This window comes from Balaenoptera ricei, chromosome 10, assembly GCF_028023285.1.
Source record: "Balaenoptera ricei isolate mBalRic1 chromosome 10, mBalRic1.hap2, whole genome shotgun sequence".
In the NCBI taxonomy this organism is placed as follows: domain Eukaryota; kingdom Metazoa; phylum Chordata; class Mammalia; order Artiodactyla; family Balaenopteridae; genus Balaenoptera; species Balaenoptera ricei.
In genome coordinates this window covers 23,004,598-23,017,853 of record NC_082648.1, presented here as the reverse complement: position 1 = coordinate 23,017,853, position 13,256 = coordinate 23,004,598, and the positions used below count along the sequence as shown (strand labels likewise).

Genomic DNA, 13,256 nt, shown 5'->3' with positions numbered 1-13,256 from the left:
AAAAAAATTATACAAAGCATCCTTTAAAATATCCAAGTCAAGAATTTCATAATTCATTCTCCAAAGATTACAAAAAATACTATTAATAAGAAACATTATGAAATACCTGAAGGTTACACTTGGAATGGGCGTTTATTTAAACAAAATTGAAGTTCTAAACCTCATTTTTCCCCTCACCAAACAAAATTCTCTTTTTTTGACATAGAATTATGTCAAATTACCTCTCCTAGAAGAGGTCACTTAGAATAGGTAATGAACAAAATCAGGGAAAAAATTAAACCCCGGTTCATCTTCAACTGAACCCTATCAAGCTTTCAGTGGTTCAGGTCTGAGGAGAAAATAAGTCAAAATGACTGAAACTGTTCAGAAACATTGCTCCTAAATGAAGTGCAAGATATAACCACTGAGTAGTCCCTTCCTACCCCTGTGTACATGTTTCCAAAAGGGTAAGGTGAACTATTAATTAGAAATATGCAAGTATGGGCTTCCCTGGTGGCGCAGTGGTTAAGAATCCGCCTGCCAATGCAGGGGACACAGGTTCAAGCCCTGGTCCGGGAAGATCCCACATGCCGCGGAGCAGCTAAGCCCGTGCGCCACAACTACTGAGCCTAAGCTCTAGAGCCCGCGAGCCACAACTACTGAGCCCACATGCCACAACTACTGAAGCCCGCGCGCCCAGAGCCTGTGCTCCGCAACAAGAGAAGCCACTGCAATGAGAAGCCTGCGCACCGCAACGAGAAGCCTGCGCACCGCAACGAAGAGTAGCCCCCGCTCACCGCAACTAGAGAAAGCCCGCGTGCAGCAACGAAGACCCAACGCAGCCAAAAATAAATAAATTAATTTATTAAAAAAAAAAAGAAAGAAATATGCAAGTATGTATCATTAATTCAATGGAATTCTGATACTTCTAACAAAGTGAATCTAAGAGGATAAAATTAGGAAATATGTCTTCAATCTAAGCATCTTTAAACAGCTAAGTGAAGTCACATCAATGGTGGAAACAGTGAAGACCTTCTTTGTTTAAAAATGCCTTTTGAATAATAATGTTGAAAAATGAATTATTAGTAAAACAAAAAAGGAGAGCTCAAAAGTAGCTTTTCAACTATGTATCTAATAAAAAAAGGCCACGTGGTGGCACTATACCACCATCTTTCAAAACAGCAAAGACCTTTTTAAAATTACATAAATGAACAAATATAAGAATTTTGAAAGGCATTCTGGATTTATGACTTTATGGATTATAAAACAGTGTGCAGTTGGATGTAGTTCAGAAACTTGTCTAATCTGAATGGAAAAGATGACCTCATCACACAGTTTCATAAATTATGCTCAAAATCGACAGACAAGAGAGACAGCCAAAGAAAATAATGCTTATTAGTATTTGATAGGTTGTGTAGTGCAGTAAGTAAATGATGTTTGTGTAGTTTTGGGGACAGCTATTAAATGGCAAAAAGGGAGATCACAGTGTATGGAACATATAATCCTACAAAAAAGGGAAATCACCTACAACATTGTTATAGTACTTAAAAAAAAAAAATCTATCCATGATATTAGAGTCAGTGTTGTAGTCCAGAGAGAGCTGAAACAAGTTCACATTAAACTACAAAAAAAAAAAAAAAAATCGATGGAAAAGCATTGCTACATCTGCTCACAACCTGTGTAGATTAAGTCACCTTGAAAAACAAATAACATTTTTGTGGTAATCACATTCTTTCCTCTCCAAAGACAACAATAAAAATCTGTGGACAGGCTTAACATCTCATGGCTCTCTTGCAGCTTAAACTTGCCCAGTTTGGTTTTCCATTAGAGTAAATAATATTCCATGTTCAATGGGATTTTAAGTGAGATGAAACTAGAAATACGCCATTTTCTTTTTTTTCTCCATTCCTTTTCAAATTGGCGTTCTTCAAACTCTCAATCTGTAGGGTGCTCAGTTTTTGCAGAAGACAGTGTACACAGAAGTTTTAAGATAAGAAAGGGGTCAGCTAACAACTTCATCTCAGTATAAATGCTTTTTAAGGCCACGTTATATATGGTTGAGTTTTCACAAACAACTTTCACAAATTATTTCACAAATAACTTTCTATTACAGAATGAATTAAGGATGAATTTATTTTTATAAAACAATTTTACTTTGAAAAGACCCACCCCACATAAAGATAGTTCCAAAATACTGTACATTAGATTGAGAGACCATGTCTATTTTATAGAATGTGACAGCCTGGGACCTAGTATGGGGCCTAACAAGAAGCATTTGTGGAATTCAAATACCTTTACCCCAAATTTTAGATGTTTCATAAATGGTTATAATGGGCCAATGAGCATTTTTAGGGGTAAAATCACCTCATATTTTCTGCAAGTTATTTAAGGAGAAACAAAGAAAACAGCTCTAGATGTACTTAGTACTTCCTGATGTGAACCAGAGATTACAAGCCAGAAGCTATAAGCTGTACTCAACTCACAGATGCATTTGATTTGGGCCCCCAAGTTGTTTTTAAATCACTCTAATGATTTGCCAATATTTTAAAAAGCGAGTGTTTTCATAAGAGTCCAGGTTTCCGGCTTCTTTTGAAAAATAGGAACTGGGCCTCACTGGGCCAACGGTGCAGCCCCCTTGGGTGGGCAGCAAGCAGCTCTGGAACCGGTCAGTCCCTATCAAGGCGCCAGTCACCGGGTGACAGGTATAATCGGGCTGGTGCTCTTGTTTTCTTTCAGTGAAGTGAAAAGTGGTATGTCTTTATCAAAAGATAAACTGTGAGGAGCGAATCTTTTAGAACAAGGCAAAAAAAGAATCTATTTCTTTGTGGAAATGAAAAAAAAATAAGAGTTGAATATGCAAAGTTTGTTAGATCAAAAGAATATAACCTAAGACGCCACTATGAAACAAGCGTGGCCAGCTTTTCTCATTTATGTTACCTGCTTGGCCCTTGGACATCTGCTTTCATACAGTTCATTATTAAAGTTCAATAGTCTTCATATATTCATTATTTTGGACATACCTCTTAACGATCATGTAAATTCTACCTATTTCTTTAAGATTCAAATCAATTGTTACTTCTTCCATGAAACCTTTTCTGATCCCCTGAATGAGGGGAAAAAAAATCTCCGTATTTTCTAAGTTTGCCACATTCTATCACGTGTACATATTTTTACACACACACGCAATCTTTCCTTCCAATCTGTAAACTCTTTAGGGAGAGATCCACTGTCCATTTGTTCATTTATTCACCAAATATTTATTCTCGCCCTCTGACAGCCCTGGAGATGTAAGGAGTTTCTACTCTGGGAAGATGGTATTTTAAGGCTGCCACAGGGACAGGAACAGAGTTCTGTCCCAGTGGACATGATGCCTAAAGTGAGATGGAAAGAGTCTTGAAGAATAATGCGACTCAGGCAGGAGGAAGGAAGAGTTCCAAGCAGCAAAAGAAAGCACGGGAAAAGGTCCACAGGCAAGAGCGTGGAAATGAAAGTAATTTGACATTGTTGGTCAGCCTGGCGGTAGGGTGACAAGAGATGAGGCTAGAGAGAGGGAAGCAGAGGCCAAATCATAACGGGCCTTGTACACCCATGTTAAAGAGTTAGCCTTATCCCAAGAGTACTTGGGAGCCAGTGAAGGGTATTAAGCAAAAGAGTGACATGGTCAACTCTGGTTTTTGACAGATAACCCTGGTTGAAGTGTGTAGAAAAACTGGGAGTGGGAATGGGGCTGAGAATGGAGGAAGAGAGACCAGTTGGGGGCAGTAATTCTTCAGGTGAAATACACGGTAGTTTAAACCACTGGGTTCATGGCACCAGACTAGTGAACTGGTGGTTTTAAGAAATATTTAGGAAAAATTTAAGGAAATTTGGCAACTGATCAATTATTCTTGAAGCCCTCTTTTCTTATTCCGCACACTAGATACTATTCACTGAATATATATATGTTCTTGGAATTAAAAAAAAAAAAAAAAAGCTGCCCCCTTTCAAAAATTTCCATCACAGCAACAAAGAAGCCCACGTTCAAATATGAAACCCACATTATCTAAGTTATAAAATCATCTGATATCATTACAAGAAAAAGTCACTGGGGTTGCTTTCGTACAGTAGTTTTTCCCCCTTTTATTGAGATATAATTGACATGTAACATTGTGTAAGTTTAAGGTATACAATGTGATGATTTTGTTTTTTTCTTTTTTGGCCATGCCACTCGGCTTGCGGGATCTTAGTTCCCCTGACCAGGGATTGAACCTGGACCCCCTGCAGTGGAAGCGTGGTGTCCTAACCACTGGACCACCAGGGAAGTCCCTACAATGTGATGATTTGATACAGGTATATACTGTACATTGTGAAATGATGACCACAATAAAGTTAGTTAACACATCCATTACCTCACATAACTTTTTTTTTTTTGTAGTGAGAGCATTTAAGATTTAGCAACTTTCAATTATATAAGAGTATTGTTAACTAGAGTCATAGTAATTACAGCTTACGTTACCTCTTCATCTGCTAATCCTTCTTCTTCCATAGCCACTTCTAATTTCTTCTGCCTTTTCAAAAAAAATTATTTAAATTTTAATATGTACCTAAGTATTCCCATTTAAGAAATGTACATTTTTTTTTCAAGTTTACACTCAGTTTGACATGCTAAAAAAATCTTTCAAGTTGAATCAAAATAATCACTAAGAATAGTGACTAATATATATAAATATATATGCACATATAAATATTTCTTTCTCAAAATATAAACACAGTCCAGAATTAGCTGCCACATACTAGCCAAATGAATAATTTACTTCTAAAGCTGCCTAAATGAATCGTTAGCAAAGGTGACTCACGTTCTAATACAGAAAACTGTTATCTAATGTTCAAACCTCCAAAATCATTAACATTTATCAGAGTTTATACTAGATGTATAAAAAGGTAACTACAGTGACTAAAAGTAAAATTTTTTAAGGTGGATATCCCTGTGCTTGAACCTTGTTTTTAACGCTTATTAGCTAAAGGAGCTTGTCTAAGTGCTTCACTTAAACACTAAACTTGATTTTCCTAATTAATCACAGAAAGATGTTCAGTGCAATTAAGTATATTTTATACTAATTCTTGGAAAATTGGAAAGTCATATACGTACATTAAAAAATAACCCATTAACTACCAGAACATTTGCTTTTCTAGGTATAGCCAAGTTCAGTTCTTCAATATTTTAAAATGCACCCTTAAAGTTACTTAAGCTACAGGTGAGGAGGGTGATGGATGAAATAACTAGTAACCAGAGAGACGGCTGTGGTACACATTTTGCAACTCATTTCCAAGTGACTATTAGTATTTTATTTCTATGGTATTGCTCTTTTTCCTAAAGATAAACCTGGGAGAGCTCTTCCTAATTAGTTTTGGAGCATCCCAGATAAAGACTAACTTTCAAGGATTTATCCAAATGGGTATAAGGGCTGAGGATTGAAACCATCATACAAATCTTTTGGCATTTGTTGTTTATGACAATATGTCCAAAGATAAGCTCTTTCCTAAACCACTGTTAAGATCCTTTTTATTTCTTATGGAAAATTCATAACAAAAATACCTAAAGCCTGTTCGTAAATCAGCACCTAAAAGTATACCCTCCACTGACTTTCTCAATTCTAGTAATAAGCACCTACCCTGATGCTAATCACACTGATTTTTATCTTTTTTTACACATTATTCACCCAAGCCCAACCCTTCCAATGGACTAAAGTTCCTAATGCTGGATTCTGTGCCTGCCATCAGGCACCTCCAGGCGCCACAGAGCTGCTTGTTGAATGATTTGAGTTTTCTTCTCCGCAGGAAGACTCCAAAGCGTAAGAGGACCATTAACCCAAGAGGACTATCAATACACGAACAACTTTATTCTTCTGGCAAATCCCTACTGTCCCCTTTCCTCAATCCTTGCTAAAGCTAATATTTCAGTAAAGTATCCCTCCTTCTGGGGAGAGATGCAATAACTTTTATCCACTTCCATACCTAAATGAGAAGACCCATGGACTTCTCTTGTACCTTTCTAAAAAATAGCTTTCCTTCTAAAATGATCTTATGCTTTGTTCTGATTGGTACTTTATTTGTCTTATGCATTTATCCAGTTAATTAAGCCTTAAAAATTCATCACATGTTTCTTAAAGTATAAGCTTTTAGAAAATAGCTGACTATTTAATTTGACTTCCATGGCACCACCATGCTTTTTTTTTTTTTTTTTTTTTAATAACAGTAGATACTTTTATTCCTATTTTCCTTTGTTTGGGAACAGAGGGCAAAACTGAATTATTTTAAGGTTTCAGCAATAAAAGACAATGAACCTTTAAAATTTTGATGAATAACTTGAGTGACTGTCGAAAAAATATAGGTCGTTCCTTCCTTGGTTCTCTTTTACTTTATTCAGTCTCCCTTGATGATCTGCTCACTTCCAGAGACTTTCATTACATTTACAATTAGCATAATTTTTTACATGTTTGGATTTATTTCTAATTTATGGTGTGGTTTCTACTTGTGCCTGCCTTTTGGTATTTCAGTTTTTCTTTTTCCCTTGGCTTCTTCTGAACTTATTTTCCCCCCATCCATTTTCTTTCCTTCTGTTAGTTTGAAAGTTACAAACTCTATTTTTATTCTTTTAGTGGCTACCCTAGAAATTACATGTACACTTAATTTGTCAAAGCCTGAAATTAACCAATCTTTACCCCTTTCTGTGTTGTATCCCTATCCTTAGAGACGCATTGATCTCTAAGGACAATTTAATTCCACTTACTTCCCTCTTGACTGACAGTCTACTGCAGGAAAATATATTTTTTAAAATACATATGACATTATCATTATTGTTGATTTTCCTTATACAGTCAATTTTGGCTGAGATTTATCCACAAATTTACACTTAGATCTTCTGAATGCGATCACTTTCCTTCTGCCTAAGTTGAATCTTTTGGAATTTCTGCTGATGGCAAACTCTTAGTTCTCTTTCCTCTCTTCCTTTAGGAAATTTGATCAAAGATCCATTTGCTCTCCTCACTGTTCTCCATGTTTCTTAGCTCTCTTTCATATTTCCTTACTCTAAGTTGACTTCTGAATAGTTACTTAAGTTTCATTTTCTAGTTCTAATTCTCTCCCCAGCCACGTCTAATCTGTAGTTGGACCTGCCCAAAATTATGTTCAAAACCAGATTCTTCCCCTCGAGTTCTGTTTCGCTAAGTTGTACCACTTTCTGGTTGCCCAGGTGTGAAATTTCAGAGCCAGCATGGACTAATTTCTCTCACATTCCATACTTGGGTGGTTGCCGTGTTTTTTCTGTCTTTCTCACTCAGTTCTTCCCTATTGTTGTTGTCTTAATCCTAAAGCAAGCCTCCCTTCCACTGGCCCGGACTACAGCACTAGCCTCTCCTGCTTCTAATCCCTCCTCCCACAATCCACTCTGTACATCACAACTAAAGTAATCTTCCAGAGAAACACCTGTGATCATTTAAATCTTCTGTTCAAAAGTTTTCAAGGCTCTTTACTACCATGAAAATAGCTCCATACAAAGCATCCAAGGCTCTCAGGAAACGGTACAAATCCAGCTTGAGTTAAACTGGACAGTGCCTGACCTGGCAGAAAAGGTGCTTTCTTCTGTCTCTGATATCCTTCCTCCTGCTCTCTAACCTCTTTCTTCTCCCTTTTATGTATATATAAATAGTATAAATACTCTTCCTTAGGAGCTCTGTTTAAATGCCACCACCATTTATGAAGCCTTCCCAGTTGCTTAGTCAAAAACAATCTCCCCCTTCTTTGCCCTTCTCAAAGGGCGTACTTTTCACCCTTTCATGTAATATTCATGTGCATTATCTCCCTTACTATAAGTTTCGTGAAGGCAAAATAACGTCACTCATTCTTTTTATAATTCTCCCATTTCCACTGATATACACACAACACTACAAATGTTTCTGGATTAAAGGCAGTCGTTAAGTAGCCCTCTAAAAGAAAGTATAAAAAAAAAAGAAAGTATAAAGATATACCATAATGTCATGGTTAGAAACGTTTTGTTTAAAACATCAATTGACATGTGATATAAGTATATGGGTGCCCAGGACAAGACACTATTCTGTGAAAATGAAACAAGGAACCAGGTATACTGTCAGCATACAGGGACCCACCAGATTTATATTATTCATGGACAACATGCTTACACCCCACTTGCAGTGTAACAGCTTATTTAACTACACAGAAAATTCTGACCAGCCTTTACTATACCTGGTTTCTCTCTCTTCATGCTGTAAAATTAGGTTGCTGTAGAAATTCTCCAGCGTGAGCTTGGCCACAGTCACTCTTTCCCGGGTATGGTTGCTCATAGGAAAGGTGGCTGTAGTCCCTGCCGTCATTGCCATAGTAACAGAAACTAGAACAACACAGAGGCACAAATTACTCAACAGAAAGAAAACTTTCTATCCCTTTTAACAAACTCTAGAAATGGTTTAATTTCTACTAGGCAACAACATTGTACCCTAACAGGTAAGACATTCAAATGAAACTCAAATGCCTGTAGGAACCAGGCAGGAAACAAAAATGTATGAATCAAGCCAGGTGACAACATGGAAGTTTTATGGCCCTTCCTGGACAATGTTCGTCTACTTAAAGCCAACTTTTAAAAACCACTGAGCCAGCCAAACAAAGTGCTGGTTTAAAGAAGATAATGTGGGGACTTCCCAGGTGGTCCAGTGGTTAAGACTCCGCACTTCCACTGTGGGGAGCACGGGTTCGATCCCTGGTCGGGGAACTAAGATCCCACGTGCCACGCGGTGTGGACAAAAAGAGAAAGAAAGCAGATAATGTGGGCAATTAGACAAGATAAGGAATGTAAGACTGAACTCTGGTGGCTGCTAGAGGTGGGCACTGACCCTAAGAGACTTGCCTACCATAGTCCACATCTAGACCAAAAAAAAACAAAACAAACCCCACAAAAAACAAACAAACAAAAAACCTAGAATGGTTCCATACATTAAAGAGGTTTTTGCTTATCTGGATGGGAATCATAACAGACTATCCTAGAGGAGATCCAGATTGCCAGGGTGACCATCCAATGTTGCATTCTTAGCTGAAAAATATTCTTCCAAATCTGCCACCTGCTCCCCAACACCTACCTCTCCTTAACTACATAAAGACACAGAGCCCTGGATATCGACCTGAACTGGGCTATACTCCAGGGATAATGGAATGAACCAAAGACCTTTCTCGTTCTTCATGTGAAACAAGTCAAATACAGGTTGAAAGTAAACAATTTAACGATGGCAAACTCCCAGTTCCACTGTTGTCTTAGTGGGTTTATACCTCAATCTACTGCTTGAGCCTCATTATGTCTAAAATTGCATCTATTATTTTAACATCATAAACTTGTTCCTCTGCTGACTACTATAAATCTTTTTATAACAAGAAGCTGATCACATTACTTGTTTAAATTGTTCATGGCATGTACGGCAAGTCAAATTAGCTTAGCAAGATAAACAAAGACAACTCACAAACGTGGAATGCTTCTATCTAACAGAAACTTGATGAGAGTTTATTCATTAATTTCCCCCTTTTCTTGCCTGAGGATTAAAGGCAGTGGCACTCCTAGGCATGACTGCATTTCTTCCTCACAGCAGCCTGGTAAAGAAAGGAAGTGAAGCCTGGACAAGTCACACAGCTGGTGAGCTGCAGAGTCCAACCCCACCCAAGTGCTATCTCCAAGTCGCCTTTCTGGCCTTATCTGCTGCCCTTCCTCACCACTCTTCTCCCAGCGTACTTGGCCCTTTCATGCCTCCAAGCCCTCACATGACCTATTCCTGAACCAGTTATGTCCTACACGCTATTTGCACACATCCTGCTGACCCTTTACAGCCCAGTTTGTCTGAAGCCTTCCTGCGGTGACTTCTCTAAGGTTCCCTGCCAGAAGAGACATCGATGGACCAGAAGGGGCCAAATGGCATTCTTTCAAGTGTGCTCTCTGCCATTTGTAACAAACACTCCCAGGACTGGTGCCGATCACTTCACCTGCCTATCCCACTAAACTAGGAACACCTCTGGGCAAGAACTTTTTCTGAATCATTTTTGGGCGTTCACCTTGATAGCACTGTATTGGACACACAGTAGGCATTAATGAGTGAAGGAGTCCACCTATCAAATGGGGGGGGGGGTGGGAGGAGAGTTGAAAAAATTAGCAAAAATTGCCTATAAAGGTTGGCAACTGTGGAAAAAGAAACTTACTGAACCTTGGAGTCAGATATTTAGAGATCTAATCCAGGTCCTGCTACTAACTGATCACATGGTCTTATTGAAATCACCAGAACGCTCTGAACTCAGGTCACTTTCCGTCCCAGACAGGAATTACGGGACTTGCTCTGCCTCATTCACAGGCCTAGTCTAAGGCCATCTGAGATAATATAACACAGGAATCATACAAATGTAAGACATTATTTTAGGCATCTAGTTTAATTTTTTAATGTGCTTTAATAATAGTGAGCATTATTTTTTAAACAATAATAAAAATAAGCTCAAGAATTATCCTGGCCAAGTGATTTTCAAGCACTAAGCTTGGAATGCTACCTAAGGCAGTGCTGCCATACCATCTTCGGAAATCTCAACCGCGTTCATGTTTTATGTTTCAGGATCAGATGCAGAAAAGTCAAAGAAAGGAAAAGAGGGAATGGGATTGTATATAGCAAACATCCCAAATCATGTCTGCTAATTGGGATTTGGGGATTTGGTGAGGAGGGGGGAGCTGGGAGGATGGACGTGAAGTGGAGGAATTCAAATAAATTTAGGAAATCCAGATTATACAAAGTTTCTTACTGCAAGACTTCCTGGCATCGTTAATATGTTAATATGTATCCTGAATCCTCAAAAGAGGGTTAGGTATACATTTGCAGTAGTATTCTAGGGAGCCTCTTTAGGCATATAAAATTTAAATTTATAGATAGTTATCTTTAAACACTGGTAAAAAAGTGCCTGCTACTCTTTTTCAATATCTGGGGGAGGGAGACTTAGAAACTCCAACAAAGAGTAATTAATACCTAGAAATTTTAGAGTGCTTTCTGATTAGTCCAGAATATCTGTAGCTGATAGAGAATTTTCAGATTGGTTTGCCAATTTGCAGGAGGAAAAAAGGTCAAGACCCAACTATAGTTGTCTATAGTTTCCTTTCAAAGAGTGAATGGTGAAAAGACTAACAAACAAAACCATGCCCCTTGAAAAAAAGCACAAAGAAATAACACATCAGTAATATTTGTAGAAGTTGGAAAGAAAGATGTATGATGAACTCAGGGTGTGGCCTTGGAAGGCAGCTGACATGCTGCTCTGCTCTGTCTGGCAAGAAGCAAGGTCTGGCCTTCAGCTGCCACGGTCCCAGGGCAAGGGAATTCTGGAAGCTCCTTTATCCTCGCAAAGTTCACAAGAGACTGATACACAAGACATAATGGCAATTTGCTGATTCACACAGTAAGAAACTGAGGAACACGAAACAGATACTTGTGTCTCTGGGCAAATGTGCTCCGTCCTTGTAGACAAGCTGGATGTTCAGACTGAAGAAGACTGCTTGGTAAGCGTGGCATCAACACAGAGAACTGTTATGCAATTTAACTGTTTAATGGCATAAGGATAAGGTGGAATCTTAAAAAAAAATAAGGTCGATGGCTATCCTGCCCAGGACACCTCTGCCCACTTCGAAGTGGCTAGAGGAGATGGCCAGTATTAAGCCCTGCTACTGACCGGGCTTTCCCAGATGATGCAAAATTGGCGGGGCTAGCAGTGGGCAGAAATATTACTGAGAAAAACTTTGGGGGAAATTTTCGTGAAACATAAAAAAGTTAGGGAATTGAAAACAATTCCAAACTACAGAAATTGTGTGCGTTAACAGTACAGAAATAAATATGAAATTGTTTTAGATAAAGATTTATGAACCTGAGGTCTTTATAAAAGAGAGGTAAAGAGAAGATCAGGTTTCTCCCAAATAAAGATGTAATGAGTTTATAACTCCAAGATTCAGAAGTGGATATCGAGTAATGAAAAACAACTTCCAAACACTATATAATTTAACCATCATCACTATGGTCTTTCCATTCTAGTTATACATACATGCAAGTGTGCAGGCCTTGTTTAAAAACCAAATCAGAGCAAAACCTATGTCTATTCATCTTTGTAACAAAAGTATTACAGCACCTGGCCAAGTGCTGAGCACACAGTCGGCATTCTGTAAATGACGGTGAGTAACTGAACTCAAATTTAATGGATTTTAAATTATATATGTCCCATATATAATAATTTCCTTTGGATTAAAAACTTCAGAATCACTTACTTATGTTAACCTTCAGAGAGACAAATCCTACTTGAGAGATACAACTACAGAAAAAGCCAAAAATCCCACCCTTAGTCTTGACTGAATAACATCTTTTAGAGATTAGCTTAAAAAAACAAGAAAAAATTATTACTCTCTAACCAGACACAAATAGGCTTTATAAAATTCAAATTAAACATAACTAAGAACAGAAGTGACCAATTTATTAAAAAGAATGATCTGGATGACTGGCACTTATTATACTGCAGATTTATTCCTCTAATGGATTTCACACTGTTCTTTGTCTTTTACTAAAGCCCTTTCTTTAGCCAGAAAAAGAACAGGATACAATTTGCAAGTCTAGAATTCCTGGACTGATAAAAACAACACTAGGTGCACTTGGATTTCCTGTTCACGTGTTTTCTCCAGACTCCCCTATTCATTAATGGAGACTCTACCAATCGTTGAGTCCAGCATTCTTTCGTTTATCAAGCCTGGGGAAAGGAGATAACAAATCTGGCACTCAGGCCATCTATAAATACATGTAGTGTCTCCAAGCATTTGCCATCACACTTCTAAAATAGGAAAACAGAGCTGCTTTACCTGACTGGTAAAACACTATTTAACCGATGATTTCACCTTAGTTTCCTCATACTATACTTCAGAGGACAGAGTATCATTAATGCCTTAGAGTATAAAAATTTTCCTAGATTCATCATTAGTTGCCACCATAGTGTCCTAGGCTGCAACAGGTCCTCAGGTTGGACACTGTGTCCACTGGGTCCCTAATGATAACAGAGCAGCCACAGCTTCTTTCCTCTATGAGGTACAATCCGAAGAGCAAGAAATTCACAGTCAGGTGGGAGTTCAAGTCCCAGCACTAACTTTTGCTAGTCGTATTATTTCCAACCAACGTTTACTGCAGATATACACTACCTTCCAGCACTGCACAAAGTACTAAGACTGATAAAATACAGTCCCT

At 38.1% G+C, this 13,256-nt stretch overlaps 1 protein-coding gene across 2 annotated transcripts in view; it reads right to left on the bottom strand.

Moving 5' to 3' along the window:
• Positions 1–13,256, bottom strand: part of STK38L (serine/threonine kinase 38 like) — a 77,264-nt gene that overhangs the window by 15,753 nt on the left and 48,255 nt on the right. For both annotated transcript variants that reach the window (XM_059935512.1, XM_059935511.1), the window contains 2 exons: positions 8,221–8,365; positions 4,475–4,526 (listed from right to left, as the gene is read on the bottom strand). In XM_059935512.1, coding sequence (XP_059791495.1) covers positions 4,475–4,526; positions 8,221–8,354 — 186 coding nt within the window. In that variant the 5' untranslated portion in view covers positions 8,355–8,365. The remainder of the gene's footprint in view (positions 1–4,474; positions 4,527–8,220; positions 8,366–13,256) is intronic.